Genomic DNA, 16,612 nt, shown 5'->3' with positions numbered 1-16,612 from the left:
CAAAACCACTTATGGTTACTGCAGCAACAAAGACTGCCTCTATTCTTGTGGATGTAAATCAGATTTTAAAAGTTGGGAAATAACTGTAAACAGATTTCCTACAATTTTAAAGTCCTACTTTGGGTATTAAAATTACAAAACAAGTATAATTAGCAAAGGAACTAGATTTCCTAAGTCTAGATTTTGGTGCTAAGCCGCTTTTGGGAAGCCTCGCCTCGATTCTTGTGGAATCTCTTCCTTTTAAATCGGTGTGAACTTATCAGTAAAGAGCATGTCCACGTCATGAGTTCAAGGTGGCAAAGACTCCTCGAGTGGCAGCCAGGCCAATAACAGCCACTACTGCTAGATACAAATGTAAATGTTTTTAACAGCAAAGTGTGTTAATCATGTTATTTTACTGTTTGGGGTTATTTTTGTTTAATGTCCTGGATGTAGAGGAAGAGCAAGACAGGAAAAATGTATTAAAACATGTTGGCCAAAGCATTTCTTGATCTTGAGCAATTATTTTGTCTGCTGTGGTTTGATGCGACCGTTTGAGTTTTTCTGTAACAAGCATTTTTTTTGCATGATAATTGTTACATATAGGGTTACAGTTATTCAGAAATGGTCACAATACACCTACTGCAATATTGAAACAGGAGGCACAGTATTTGTAAAAGGTGAAATATGTATCCAAACACCATTTTAAGTTAAATATTACAATGCATCAAATTCTACAGACTTAACATCTTTGATACAATCTGGACTAACTAAAGCCACAATGTAGCCAACATCACCCAGAATCCATTGTTCCTCCACCAGCCGCCTCCCTCATTTCAGACAATATCCAGAGGAAATGGTGACACGGTTGAATTATGACAATGAGCCATATGAAAATACACACACGGAGACAGTAGGCGAGGTTGGTTACATAGTCAGATTTTATTGGACAGAACGGTCACCAGGGCTACAAACATGAAGAAGCAGACAGTGACGAGGGCGAACACCAGGGGGAGACCTCACCTCACTGCAAACACACAACGCTCCCAGTGCCAGATTTCCCCAGAGCATCTTTGAATCAAAACAGTGTGACAAAGTTGATCTTGGTGCTTCAGAAAACAGGAGATTTGGGTCACGGGATGGTGGTCAAACCTCAAAACTGTCTGGAATGTTTTCCCCACGATTTAACTTTACTTTTTAACCTTTTCTCACTGAATGCTGGTAAAACTAATAGTGGAAAAATAGCAGGGGAAAGATACAATACACTCTGAAAAGTACAAAAAACGGCTCGTTCGCTATCGGTTTCTTCTCTTTCTTCCTCTAATTGCCCGAAAAAGATGCTGAAATGAGACTTTCGATTCAAATGACCATTCCCCAAAAAACACAGATCAAATATCAATCAGTCCACGATACAGAATCAGACGACGCATTTCAATTTGAAGGGTAGACTCTACTGAGACAGGTTCATACACAGAACTATTTTCATTTTAAACCACAACAGCTACAAGTCATCTTACCAGTGATCAACTCTAAGACTCGTGGGGCGTCTAAAGTAACTGTAGAGAAGATAGTGGAACAATAACACTGAATAAACACGACAGGCCACCCTTTAAAGACACCAAAAGGTGCCTCCAGTCCTCTCCCCCTGGTCCCCACCTGGATCACTTTGTCTTTTTCTTTTCGGACACCAGTTGGTTTACTCATCACTACGAGATATATACGATACAATGGTTCACATTTTGCATATACCTGTGCATTATATCATATTTATTTATTTTTTTTAACGATGTAAATTCTCCAACACCTAGTTAGGAAGGGGTGAGGGTTGTGGTGGAGGGGAAGAAGGAGGGGGGGGGGTGTATGAGAGAAGGACTGAAGAGAGGAGAGGAAAAGTAGGAAGAGGAGGGCAGAAGAAAAAAATCTTAACAAGATAAGATGGGAGGAAAAAGTGGTCAGTTCGCTGCCCGGCGGAGTTGAATTTTTAGCAGCGCGTTTCGTAGATGCCGGAGCGGCCGATGTACCGCACCCATTTGATGACATCGTGGTCACTGTAGTTGAGCTTGGACTCAAACACCTTCAAGTAGCGAACCTTGAGACCAGAGGGAGCGAAAGGAACCTGCAGAGGCGAGAGGAGGGAGGTTATAAGGACGTGTCGGGGCATGTGTGTGTGATTTGAGTGTGCGTGTGTGTGTGTGACAGAAGAAGGCAGAGACTGTCAGCTGTTAAAGTGTTCTGACCTCAAAGTTCATGGAGATGGGAGGCCTGGCCCATTTCTTCTTATCGTTGGTCGGCAGCAGCTCGATCTCAGCGCTGATCTGAGACTCCTTCATCCCAGCCATACGTTTGATCCTTAACACAAACAGTAAAGCTTTGTAAGTGTCCTTTATTTTTCAGTAACAAGGCGATGCATTTTAAAACCCTCACAGGTATAAATAAGGGCCAATAAAAACAGAGTTTATTAAAGAGAAGAGGAGTGTGTGTGTGTGTGTGTGTGTGTGTGTGTGTGTGTGTGTGTGTGTGTGTGTGTGTGTGTGTGTGTTAAAACAAACAAAGACACCAAAAGAGAAGCTGTTAAATCATTAACTTGACTTGGGTTTTACCAGCTGAGGTTTACAAATGTTGAACTACTTGATGCAGCCCTGAACTTGACAGAGAGCACAGAAGTTTGTGTATGAATATAAGAGCAGAGCTGCTACTCACTTCCAGACGATGGCGTTCTCACTGGCCTTGTACTTTGCTTTTCCCTTCATACAGATCACCTGCACACCGCTGGTGTTGAGGGGCGTAGGGATGCGCACCTGAGGTGTCGACAATCAAGCAATGTTAAGGCAATCAAACTTCATACACGAGTACAGAGGGGGTCAAAAGTGTCTCTGGTTGTATTTGGTCGTGTTTAAAGTCAGGCGTTGTGTTAATGTTTTTTCACACTGCCAAAAAATGTGAAGGCAGCCCTTCATTTTGACAGATTAAAACACTGTTCATCTTTTCTGTCCATGCCCCTTTAATGCATAATCCCGAAGTTCTGTATATTAAATGTTATTGTGATCAAGTTGTTTTTAGAAATAAAATGCTAAATAGGCTGTGTGTCATTATAATTAAGAAATTAAAATTCCAGCATTCCAGCATGTGGCTCTCCACCTTCCCTGTCTCTCTACAGCTGTCTTGTCCTGACAAAGGCCAAAAATACTTAAAAACAGAGTGATTGGTAATAAACGTAATGACAGATTGACTCTGTCTGAAAAAATGACAGAAAATGAAAAGGCAACCTCTGGTTAAATTTGCTGTAATGTGAGGAAAAATAACTGATTTCATTCGGGATCTGTCTGCTGCGTTTATGATCATCTCGACTTTGATAAGAGCTCACCTCGATCTTTTGGGCCAGCAGCGACGGTTTGAAGTTGGACTTGATGACCACCTTAACCTCGAGTTTAGTGCGGCCAACCTCCCTGACCAGAGGAATAACTCGGAACGGCAGGATGATGTCTTTAGTGGTGCGATACCTGCAAGAAGGGAAAGGAAAAAGTCATTTCTATAAAATTTAGTGTTCAACCACACCTTTCTCGTTCATTTTTCAAACACAATTCATCTTAAGATAGAATGTACTGTGTATGTCACATGCTTTTAATATGGTTTGCATATTCAAATTCAATGTCATGAAGCCCTGCGAACTCCCACGTATTATGGTCACGTTCTGTTCTTATCAGGACAAGTTAATAATGAATAAAAGCTTAAAAGGTTGTCAAAAATCTTTATCTACTGACCTCATGAGCTCATACTCTCCATCAGGGGGGATGAAGCTGATGCTACGCTCTGAGTCAAACTTACTGAGGCGCACACACTGGTGGAAAGTGCAGTCATCGATGGCTATGGACTGCTTCCCACTGCCGGGAGAAAAAACACATCAGAGACACACAAAAGACACAAGAATATTAGTTCACTTATTTATTATTAAAAAAAAATATTTAATTATTATGACAAATTCTTCACAAGATAAAACTACTACTCTCCCTAAACTACTGTCCATAGATTATTAAAAAGGAAACATTTAGTTTTTATGAGTTCACACAGGGACACAACTGCTAGTATCAAGACAGAAAAACTAAAATGTAAAAATGACACTACTGTGCAATAAAACAAATCATAATTCCTGTTAGGTGTTTGGGTAAAGAATTAAAGTCAGGCAGGTAGGTGTGGGGTAATAAAACAAACCAACCATTCCACAAAATAGGCAAACAACCACCGGGCAGTACACTGAAGAGTTAACAAGGCGTGTTTGATTTGTATTGGCGTGTGTGGGGAGCAACACTGCATGAGATGTACAGGTTCTTAATGTGCTTAAGGGCTTAGACAAGACAAGTGTGTGTGTGTGTGTGTGTGTGTGTGTGTGTGTGTGTGTGTGTGTGTGTGTGTGTGTGTGTGGTTGTGTGTTTAAGCATATGTGTGCATGTGCTGTGGTGGTGGCAGAGGGTGAGGTGAGGACACTTGTCAGTACAGTACCTTCCTCCCCCTAAATCACTGAGGTACAGCACATAGAAAAGAAAGAGAGGGAAAGAAAGGAGAGATGCATCCAAAGGAAAGAAAAATTAAAAAGAAATTGTAAAGCCTGTCTTGTTGTAAACAGCAAGACAACACTCATAACACAGACACGGGGCTAACAGACAAGGTGGTCTCTTAAAAACTGACAATAAAACATTTCCTTGTCAGGGTTTTCAAGATGGAAATAATATAAAAGCACTCACTTAACAATATATGGCTGACTTCAGATATTTATTTGCTGTCTGCAGCTGTCTTTGTTGTGTCACTCACCTCTTCCCTGCCTCATCAGACGCTCCTCCTTTGCCCTGCTTGTCGATGACAATCTTGTCGTTCATGCCGAATTTGCACTCTGGCATTCCACTCAGGTAGCTCTTCATCACTACTCGGCCGGACACGTGGGCGCTCAGGACCTGGCCTGGACAGGAAAAAGAAAGAAAGGACTTTTTTTTTTTCTCCCACTATTTTGTTTTGAGGGTTATATTAATAATTAAATTACAATAACTCAAATTTAAATGGGTTTGTTACTTGTTATATCCAGCATCGTCTGTGATCTTCTACTAAATCCGACTGTCTAAACCATAGGAAGTAAGAGTTTAGCTTCCATGTAGGAATGCTAATGGTTTCTGTCCTCTGCTGGTCAGAGCACTGATGACATTTAAACATAACACATTTCTTTCCCTAGTAACTAATTACTTTAATATTAAGTAATTGTTACAGTAATTAAGTTACTTGCAGGGTCAGCTTTCTCAGTCAACACAGCACGCACTCAGGACTACATTTACCATCACCACTGATTGGGCATCCACATGAAAAGTGCCAAATATTTCCTTTAATTGAGAAGTACATAATTTTATAGTTTCTGTTGCTGAAACTTTAACTCCCTCCAACTCCATCTGCTGAGGAAGATGATGGTGTGAAACAATCAAAAGCCTCAGAACAGCTACAACATGGACCTTGTGGTGGAATTATTCTTGTCAGTCTCTGGCTATTAAAAGATAAATTGCTGCTGATGAGTGAAAGTGCTTGACCTAAGTTTGATATCTGATGCACAGATGCCCTCAAACTATACAACCGACAAATATAGTGAGACATGATTATAAATATCACAAGTATTTCAATACTGACAAGGGGAGACAAACAACACTTTCACAGTAAACTACTGTCACTAGTTTTGAATGATACCATTTCAATAAATCATTCATGTCAGCAGTCCCCACCCAGTTTGCAGAGACCGTATAAACAGACCTTGTGGTGACATGAGCAGGTTGACGCTCTCCAGTACGTCCAGGAAAAGCTCATTGCGGCGATACTTGATGCCCTCGCGACGCCAGCCGATCTGCCCCGTCACCTGGCTGGTGATCTGAGACTGCTCCTCTTTTGTCTGAGAGACAGGGAGAGAAACTGTATCACTACTAACAAAAGGAAACGGCTGACAGACTGACAAAAGAAAGGAGGCGATGAAGAGGGATCATTAGCAGTACAGGGAGGGAAGAAAACAAATATGACACGGTCCTATACACAGACAAAATGAATTTTACTGAGCTAGAGTCTCTGTGTAGTTTATTACCTGGTGCTGAAGTATCCAAGACAGGAAGGAGGAGAGAAACAAGGAGAGAAGAAAAGAAAAATAAGATGTAATTTCAAAGCAATTTTGAATTAATCACACATATGACATAAAAAAAAACAAAGGTTCACAGATGTATTTCTGATGCACACAAATATTTGTTGTAAATGAATGTAACAGAACTCTTATTTTAAAATATTTGCAATTTTCATTAAAAACCTTTGGATGATGTTACATTTACCAACTTTTAGGCCTCCATTTACCAACTGTTTGTCATTTGAGAACTTCACTGGATTTGCGTGGGGATGTTTTGCGACTCCCCTTCCACGACTCGATTCACAAATGCACTGTCAGATCTCTGCAAGAACGACTGCATCACAGCATTCATCAAATGGTTTCCTATAATCTTTTTTTGTCCACAGTGCTTTGTATAATTTCTGTCAGGACAATAGTGCCACTCTTACTCACTGTCAGTGTGAATATCACTGAATCACACCGTCAGTTATTGCTTGTTACGCTCGCAGCTCTGTGCAGTAAACAGTGCAGGTTCCAGCGTAATGAAAAGTTGAAGTCATATATTTGATGGCTGCTACTCACAGCTAATGGATTTCAAAAAATAAAGGACTGGGAATAGATTAGACTTTTTATCACTGACATCAGTTTAATAAAAAAAAAATGTCTTGCCTTGGGACATCTCCATAAAACAATGTACTTCTTACCCGTCTTATCATTTGTGCTTCTCCGGGTCCTGAGTTATTCTGAGAGGTGTCCCCCCTCTCTGATGTAAATATGGTATACAAACCTAATAAATGTCACCTTTAAAATGACCATTAAGTTGAATCAACACCTCTCTAAAACTGCCTCGACATAAACTGAACATTACAACCTTCACAATGGTAGATCAAGTGTAACTAATGACAGCTCAGTGCAAATTCTTGTTAACTCAACACAGCAAAAATAATTAAATCCGTTATTTAAGTTTGAATGTGGAGTTGGTAACACTGTAGAAACCAGCAAAAGTAACTGAAGAAAAAAAAAAAATCCTTTCCCCTCCCTTCAGGCCTCCGTCCAAAGCCACTCCCCCAAACCATATGAACATGCACTGTCTGATACAGACAGGGACTCGTCCTGCAGCAGTCAAACTACCTCATGTCTCATTCACATGAAAGAAAACACCTAACATTATCATTATGAACATACAAAACAAACATGGCTATTGGTAGTACTCACAGCTGTCAAGCTAACATGGGAAACTTTGGCTGCTCTTTCTCTGCCATTCTGCAGTAGCTGTATGACTAGTTTGCTATAGCTTTAGTAATATATCTGCATAACAATGTGGAAAACTCCAGTCATCTGTAACGAGTGCACAGGCAGAATGCACACAGGTAGGCAGACAGGCAGGTCAGCCAGCCAATCATTGATAGGACGGGCTCATTACAGACCTGTGACAGCCACAGATAACTGTTTTTTTTGTCAGAGCATTTTATTTATTGATTGCTGTCGGGATGTGGAGAGAATATCAACAAATATAACAAAAAATGCTTCTAAAACACATTACCTATCCTAGCTTAGCAAAACTTGTCTCACTGACCTGTCCCTTAATGCCCTGCTGGGTGATGAAGGTCTTCAGAGCTCCGGTCTCTGAGTTCTGGGGGTAGCCAAAGTCCAGGATCTCTGTATGAACAGACAGACAGATAAGTGACGTTAAGAGATAAGACGTGTACGGGGGAAAAAAAACTAGGACATGTAGCGATGGAAAGAGCCAGTGTTGACTGAGTGAAACATTAGTACAACTTTCACCAGGAAGACAAACAACTTTGTGTTTTAAATACAGCATTAATGAAGCTGATTTCTGTATTTGACCAATTCATAGCAGCATGTTGTTGCATGTCATCGCTATTCACACAAGATACTTTTAAAAACACATTGCTAAACTTTGACCTAATATAATACGGTTATAGAGAGTTGTTGAATTTGAGTGTATTAAAAGTGGACACTTTAATGTTTATATGCCAAACACGTTAGGTAAGATGGTATCTAGGATTTCTTATTTGGGCCCATTAAGAAAAGTTAAGTCAATGAGTTAAGTCATGATTAGATATATGAGAACGACACTACAAGTCATATTTTGTCGTCACTATAAGTATCTACTACATACAATAATCTGCCTTTGATTCCATGTGGTCCAGAGCTGCCCAGTCCTCATTCTATTTATATATTCACAAACATCACAATTATCGTCTCCTACCATCCAGCAGCTCGTAGATGAGCACAAAGTTGTTCTTGATGTTCTCCTCGCTGATCTTGCCAAAGTAGGCGGTCATGACGTCACACATCTTGTAGAGGAACTCGAACACCATGGCGGCGTTGACATTCTGCTTGGTGACGGCCGCCAACCAGATGTTGGAGCGCTTGACATGGAAGAAGCTGGTGCGGGCGATGTTGGTCACCGGGGATCGAACCTGCTGCCGGGCGTGAATCACGTTCACACGGAACGCATCCACCGCGTTACGCCTGAGATGGGAGGGAGAAAAAGAAAAAGGAAAGAGAAATATTTATGTTGGGAGTTGAGAGAATTGTTGTAGGCTTTTACATAAACAGTGAGGCTGCTGTTAACACTATCCCACCCTGTGACATCCTGTGAAAATGTTAAAAATAGAAAATCCAGATATACAGCTCTGCACTGGACTCCAAATAATAACCCCTTCAGACCTCCACAACACATCCACCCATTTCAAGAAAGGAGCAATTATCAAAACATTTTTTAACCAATGGGAAGAGGACAGCTCGAGTCTGTGCATTGTGACAGAGAAAAGGAGTGTTGTTTTGTGTAAATGGTGATAATTACCAGGAGGGAGAGGAAAGGCTCTGAGAGTTTAGGATGATACCCAGGCATAACTAAGTGGACTCATGGGAAAAGAAAATATTCTGACCATGTTATGATTCATGTTGGACTATTTGTTTAACATAAAGTGAACCTTAGTACCATGATACTTTGGAGAAATGCAGCCCTGATTAATGTGGATTTATAAAGGCTTAGTGCAGAGGATGCAGCACGTTCTGACAAGAATACCAAATCCTGCTGTGAACATCTAGGCACAAACTGTCCACCTTACTGATATTAATCACACTATTCTCCACCTTATTTTAAGATAGATAATAGCTAACTTAGTATCATCTGAACATAGCTAAAAAGCAACTTAAACAACTAATATAAAAAAAGTAATAATTTACTACATTAACTGCAGAAGAACCAAGTCTGCAGATTAAAAAATTAACTGTTCTCTTACAATACTGTACTGAGTGCTTCCATTTTTAACGGTGCCAAATATATAGGGTTCCTTCACATTTTCCAGACTTCAGTTAAGACCATATTTGACATTTGAGTATAACTGTTTAGAAGTTTACTATGTAAATACATAGTTTCAAAATCCAGCTCTTAAAATGTATGTTACATTCTGACTATGTAGGGTATTATGCAGCCAAATAATTGCCAGAAGACTGTAGCGTGGTACTGTAGCTCAAACAAATCATTTACTTCTGCACAGAAAGTTGGACCTTCCACTGTCAAGCATCTCTGCCCAAACAGGAAGTAAACTAACTGGCGCCAACTACACGCAAAGTATTTCTCCTCAGCATATTGAATAAATATATTATTGTTCCCAAGCTTTTTAGTCTTAAAAAAAAAAAATAATAATTTTCAAGCTGTTTATTAACTGTTTCCATGGCTGCCATAAAGGTATGGTTTCATGTCTATTTAACTGTAACTCAAATGTGCAGACAAACTTACAATTTTATACTCATGACTTTTTTCATACTTATCCAGACCTGTAAAATACTCAAATCAAATTCTATACTTTTGCATACCCCGTAGGAACCCTTGAATATGCATCGAGGCTTACAAGTTTAGGAAATCACCATGGCGATTACTGAATGGCTAGTAAGGACAGAGGGTATGATATGCCAGTCTAGGAGGCTGCCATGATGTCTGCCTTGTCCATTAAACTGAAGTATTATCAGCCAAAAATTATTAAACATATTTTTGTTGGAAATGCATTAAAACAGCTTTGATATAAAACATCAATAACATCAATTTAAAAATCAAAGTTGTTTGCATTGTGTGTTGCTTATTTCAAGGCTCACTTCCACATATGAAATCACATATAATTATAATAAAATGCTCTAACTCATCTTTCAGTTTCTTTGTGAAAATCAGGGCAGAATCAAAGGATGAAAGGACTAAATTAACCATAATATCCCATGCTCAGACTACATGCTTAGGCACTGGTAGAGCTGTTTGTGAGCATCAATATTCTAAAGGGAGGGCTCTGGTAGTGGCTGACTTTGTTGGCTTTGACTGATTGGCTGTTGTATCTCAGTATCTGGTGGTGTATTTACCACTGTAATGTCATGACAGGTGACTCATGCTTGGAGGAAGTATCGGGAAGTTGACTGTGGAATCAATGGGCATGCAGTTAGGGGGTTTCAGGGGGGTCACTGATTGGTGGCCATGAGAGGGGAGGGGTCATGCTTGATAGGCTCGAGCTTCTCTTACCTATTCCTACAGGGGCCAAGATGGACAGATGGAGGAAAATGGTGATACAGAGGATAGAGAGGAAAAAAGGATGAAGTAAAAGGAGAGGAGAGAGACAAAAATGCACAAGAGACATTTTCGTGCATCATGTACACAGACAAGGTGAGTAACATGGTGTTTATTATGACGCCATCACTGAAACGGAGTATGTCGGGAACAAGTCAGCGACATTATATTGCTCTTTAATCTAAGTTGTGTGTTATTGTTACAACAGCATGGCAAGGGCACATAAAATAATACTAAAAAATAAAAAAAATAACTAATTATCATTAGTGAGGTTGTATGAGGTACTTATGGATATTAAGTGTATTAACTATAGTAGATGCTAATCGACACACCCCTAATTTGAAGAAGCAGAGACAAGTACCAACACAGAAGCTAAGCAATGTACTGCTGTGGACAGGATCAAGACATGTTATAGCCACTTATAAAAAGCACCATCTGAAAAAAATTAATATTATTTTAAACGTATGCTATATCTAGGATATTTTCACCACTTAACCTTGCCGTCAGACAGCCTTCTCCGAGAGAGAATATTTCACATGTAAGGTAGACATAAACAAATATATATTTTTTAGACTGGCCTTTTAATAAGTGGCTAAAATATGTCTTGCAGTACATACTCTTTAATTAATTTGTATCTCTCCATAACATACTATATATTTGTCAGCACAACATTACAGCACATAAACAGCAGGCATGAGACCAACATAAAGTGTCTGATGTACTCTGCATGGCTGCAGCAACAGGGAGGATCACCATAAGTAACTGGTGCCAGGAACACAGTGGAGATGTGTGGAAAAAATATGGATTTTCTGGTTTTCTATTTTACATAATAATATAAAATCTCTATGGCTGCTGACTTAATCAAAGTCTAATAGAATGACAGTTTCCTTTTAATATGTATTCAGTCCTATTCTGTCATACATATTGTGGTGTGTCTGAGGAGGCAGAGGTTAGCAGCTATACTGTATGTGTTGCTGCTAAACAAGGAAGGAACAATGATTAAAAATAAAGCTGTGATTACAGATTGCTGCCTTGACACCAGACAATAGATAGAGGAGATCCTGGTGCATGAGTCTGTAAGCCATTTAAACAAACCTGCAGACCTTGCATACATCAAATTCAAACAGACCATTTAATGGAGTCTCAGTGGCTCAGTCTGCTGATGCATCATGTTATACTGAACAGCTCTTAAGTTCAGCATATACTATTCTGTTTCTTCCCTTGTCTTCTCTGCACCTCTGACCCTACAACAAAAATGGCTCAAGAGATAAAATGTAAAAAATTATTTAAGGGTCTGCACAGAAAATAACCTACTGACCCAGTCCTGCTGCTGTGTATCCACATAACTGACACTTCAGAATCAATTTCTACCCTTGTGTCCCCTCTGTACCTTGCCAACCCTCACTGTATAAATCTACAAGGCACTGGACTGGTGTTTGTACTGGAGAGATGCCACTGAATGTGGCTGGGTTTCCACAAACAGAAAGTGATCACTAGGCGTAAGCATGGAGACTTGGTATCCACATTACAAGTGAATCACATCAGCAATGTGTCACAGAAACAAAGATCAGGAAGAGGAAAGGAAGAAAAGGAGAGTGTATACGAGTCAGATCTTCACTATACATAACAATATAATCTTCTGACCCCACAGCTGAGTTCTTCTCCATATCTAATGTGGATGTAGCTTTTAACCTGACACATGCGTCAAACCTTGACCCACAATTTCTAAAGTGTGGTTAGGCCACATGTGGTTAGGTTTTCAGCCTATTATTCCCAGTCTACACTTCATGTGACTCAGCCACGTTTTAGTCGTCCATTTTAGGCAGCTGGAATAATTTCCTTTTCATCAACACTCGATCTTCAGCAGCTTTGTATAGACGCCTGCCTCAGCACTTCTCTTTTACTTGCACATTTAAAGTGAGCCATTATAAACCACTATTCTTTTTAAGCCACTTTAGCATGTTTTTCCAACCAGGCAATTATTAATTCCCCATACTTCCACGCCAAACATGTGAAAATGCTTTGCTTTGACATAACTTTGGTATTTTCCTAATTTTAAAGGTCAAATGTTCATTTGTAGAACAACATTTCACTGTGACACACTCACAGATACGTATATATATAAAAGGAGAGGAAAAAGGTGCTTGTTATCAGTACCTCATTTCCATATGGTAATACTTAAATAGCATGTGTCTTGTATCAACACTGAGGTCAATTTGGAAGAGCTTTTCACACAGCTGCAGCTGATCTTTTAAATACAAGGTGTGGTTTGATAAACATGAGTGAGCCGAATCATTATATCAGATAACGTGGGAAAAAGTGAATGAGGATATTACTTTTTCCTGATTGCATCATTGTACATGCGTGTTTCTTAATTTATTCACCTACATTTTATCATTGGGTGAATCTTTGCACATTATTTCATGTTTTAGTATTTGTAAATAAACACACTTTTATTGTCATTTTTTTTTTGTAACAATACGAAATTGAGGTTTTTATCCAAGAGTTAATAACACTGTCCTAAATGTAATCCCAGTTAAGCTTTTTTATTTTTTTTTCAAACACATTTCAGAGGAGATAACAAAGCGAACAAATGTAAACTTCTTAGCTGGAAGGAGGGACATAATCCTCTCTGATCCCCTCAAGAAAAAAAAAGAAAGAAAGAAAAATCAATCCCAACCTGTCCAGCCCCGCCTGATCAGGACCTTCTCACCCACCCCCGAAATTTAAGAATCTTACAGCAGCTTCGCTCCTGTGAAACATACCCAATGTCATCTCGGTAGACCCGGGAGATGAGGACCTCCCCCTTGTGGTTGTAGATGAACAATCCTCCAATCATTGTGGCTGCTTCTCAGTCCCAACTGGCCATGGTGAAACCAAACCCCGCCTGAGAGGAGATAGAAATGAAGCAAGAGGTTGCAGGAAGGAAAGAGGGAAAGGAAAAAGGGGTGACAGAGAAGTGAAAGCAGTGAAAAGTGAGGGAGTGGCCAACAGTACAGGGAAGCGTTTGTCCCTCACATCCGCTTTCTGTCTCTCCCTTCTCTTCTTTCTCTCTCACACACACAGACATCACTCTATTGCCAATTGAATATACCCTGCAGCTGCCTCACTGTGGTGACTCATTCTTGATTCGTGCATGTGCATACACATACATGCATTTAAAAAAAAAATATCACTCCATTTCATGTTACAAAAGACTCTGCTGTCACAACCCTCAACATAGTCAATTCCTTGTTTTCTTCCAAAGTAAGATTAACAGCAGATTAGCAGCCGCCAGTTTTAAGCAGGATGTCACCAGGTTGCCTTCTAAAAATCTGTTGCTCTTACTGGGTTGCATTTTACTACCGGATCCAGCTTGGATCTGGTAATGAAATCCAAAGATTAAAACCTTTATGGACAGCAAAATTCATCTACAGGCAGTGCAGCTGTTGGCCAATTAAGTGTTTATGATTTAGACACACAAATCATAGGAGTTTGCCCTCAATGAAGAATGAAGCTTCTGGAAACCAGGGGATGAAGGACATGCTTGAAATTCCTCGAAGACAGAGGCCAGACAAACTTAAACGCGCGGTGCTCAGAGGGAAAATACAACACAATCATAAGCCGAAGATTAGTGAAATAATTTCCCCACGGGGACATTTCTGAGCCGTGACCGAATAAATCGTTCGTAAGAAATGAGCGGGTTTAATCGCCCTTTTATTGGCCGGAGTCAAGATGTCTGCTCACTCGGGCCATTTCCTAACGTTCATACATTTTTCATATTTTCTCAATCGCTCCTCGACTGGCGAGCGACAGGTTCATTTGAGACACTTTATGTTACACATATTGAAGTGGCTACAGCATTGACGGGGGCTTGACCTTCAGCTAAGATCAAAGTGATGGAGAATACACCGAGTAAGAGGTAGCTAGCTAATTTAGCTTGCGATAGCAGGCTAGCTGGCAGTGATGTTGAGCGACCCAGCGTCGAGCAGTGTGGAATTTTAAATGGACTTCCGCTGAAAAGAAAAATTAGACGGCAATTTTAAAGAAGGGAACCCCAAAGCTGCGAAAGACGTCGCGAGAATGCTCATTTTTATCCAAGCGTATGATCTCTACCTCAACTCGAACAAGTGTTTTAAGTCCTTAAATCTACTCAGATCTAAAGTGCAGTGTAATCACGTTATAAAAAGTTATTAATTTGAAGAAAATGAACAATGGTGAAACAACACGTACAAATCTCGCGAGAGTTCCACAAATCTAGGTTTCTCTTTTAAACAGGATCAAATTCGACCGTTTGACGACCATTTATCCCGCAATATTATTAATTATCGCAAGGTTCTGAATAACAATGTGAAATTTTAGCACCAACTTACACTACTAACATGACACGGTTAATATATTACTGAAATGTCATACTATATGCTTTTATTTTTAAGGGAAATACACCGCTTTTCCGTTAAGCTAGCAGTTGCCGCTGCTAGCTTGACGTTAGCTAACGGAGCGGCAGCTAACATTGCTAACGTTAGCATCGTCCCCGATTTACACCGTTCCACCAGCTATTCCGAAACAGTTACGGGGCTACAATTGATCGTTTTGACCAGAAACGTGTAGCCGTCTCAACTCTGGTGAACTTACCCTAGTTCTCTCGCGAACACCACCGCTCTTTCACCCCCCGGTCGCCTTAGGATATTAGCCTGTGTCAGGATCCAGTGGGTTCCCAGTTCACACACCCGCTAATTCCGCTCCTTCCTCCTGCTCCTGCGATAGCTGTCAGCTGACCCGCCGTCCTTACGCACAACCGTTCCGCTGTGACAGGAAAAGGCGCGGCTGGAGCGATGTGTAAACCGCACCCAGGCCTTGTTATGATAAGCTCCACTGGCTACTGGTCAATTATTTTTCGTTTTATGGTAGTTCATTAATGATGATGTGTGTGACAGCTATAATAAGCAGCGCGGCGAGTTAGTTTCCTTTTTAAAACGGACTTGGGACCATGTTGGCATGTGTCCAACTTGCTTAATTAAATGTTCTTGAGTAACACAGTGGTATTCCTTCCTAAAATAATAATCATTGCTAAATCAGTATACTTGTAGACGAGGCGAAATTAATTAGCATCCATATAAAAGCTGAAATTGATCAACATGAATTTTACTATTTAAGAAACACTTCATGATATATTATTTATTACAATATTAGGTATAAAACTAGGTCATTTTGACCCACTCATGCATCTAAGGGTTAAGAATTTCCTTTTACACGTTCACTGTACCGCGTCCAACTTCATGTCTCATGTAAAAAAGTTTGACTGTGGACATCAGACAAGAAGACATGCATAAATAATTTTTTGTTAACATGGGCAGCAATGGAAAATTGATGCATCACTGATTTCAGTACTTTTAAATACTTTCCTCCACTTGGATTTCTTAAGACTTTACATATGTTATAAATAACATTTCTGAGACCATTAAAAGTTGTAAGAATATCTGTTGCAATTTGTGCGAGGTCCTGTTGTGTAATGCTTAAGACTATGAGAGGAAGCAGGAGACACGTTTGTCATTTTAAACTAACTGTTGTGTTAGCGTGGGTGGTCTTATTTTATTCTGTCCTGCAGAGTCCATCGGATTCAACTTTTTTTTTTTTTGTCCAAGTTAAATCGAATCGCCTCTCTACAGGAGTTTTCCTCCTCTCAAACCACAGGGAACATTTTGCATAGGGTCATTCAGTTCTGAGGCAAACAGGCTGATCTCTTTGCACACACCCACAGCCCACACACACACATCTGTGCACCAGATTGCCTAACCTTCACATTCCTGCTCTTGGACAGTCTGGAATCCACTGCTTTTAAATGCAAATATGACCTCAGGTACCGTGACGAAAAACACACACTTCGAGGTTGCAAATTTCTGCTTCAAACACACACACAAACACACTCAAATTAAAAAAAAAAAACACCAGAC

General features: G+C 40.0%; 1 protein-coding gene across 1 annotated transcript; it reads right to left on the bottom strand.

Moving 5' to 3' along the window:
• Window positions 1–902: 902 nt before the first annotated feature.
• LOC146317480 (AP-2 complex subunit mu-A) lies at window positions 903–15,453 on the bottom strand. The gene is made up of 13 exons (XM_084732875.1): window positions 15,294–15,453; window positions 13,445–13,566; window positions 8,328–8,593; window positions 7,671–7,753; window positions 6,083–6,088; window positions 5,761–5,896; window positions 4,786–4,930; window positions 4,477–4,494; window positions 3,741–3,860; window positions 3,344–3,479; window positions 2,680–2,777; window positions 2,217–2,328; window positions 903–2,095 (listed from the first exon to the last, which is right to left on the bottom strand). Exons 2-13 carry the CDS (start codon window positions 13,516–13,518, stop codon window positions 1,961–1,963), a joined length of 1,329 nt encoding a protein of 442 aa, XP_084589001.1. The 5' UTR covers window positions 13,519–13,566; window positions 15,294–15,453; the 3' UTR covers window positions 903–1,960.
• Between the last annotated feature and the right edge of the window lie 1,159 nt (window positions 15,454–16,612).

The sequence above is a fragment of the Lutjanus erythropterus genome, chromosome 12 (assembly GCF_056507025.1).
Source record: "Lutjanus erythropterus isolate fLutEry1 chromosome 12, fLutEry1.hap2, whole genome shotgun sequence".
Taxonomy (NCBI): Eukaryota; Metazoa; Chordata; class Actinopteri; order Lutjaniformes; family Lutjanidae; genus Lutjanus; species Lutjanus erythropterus.
Note: the sequence above shows the minus strand (reverse complement) of the source record. Positions and strands in the feature narration are given on the sequence as shown.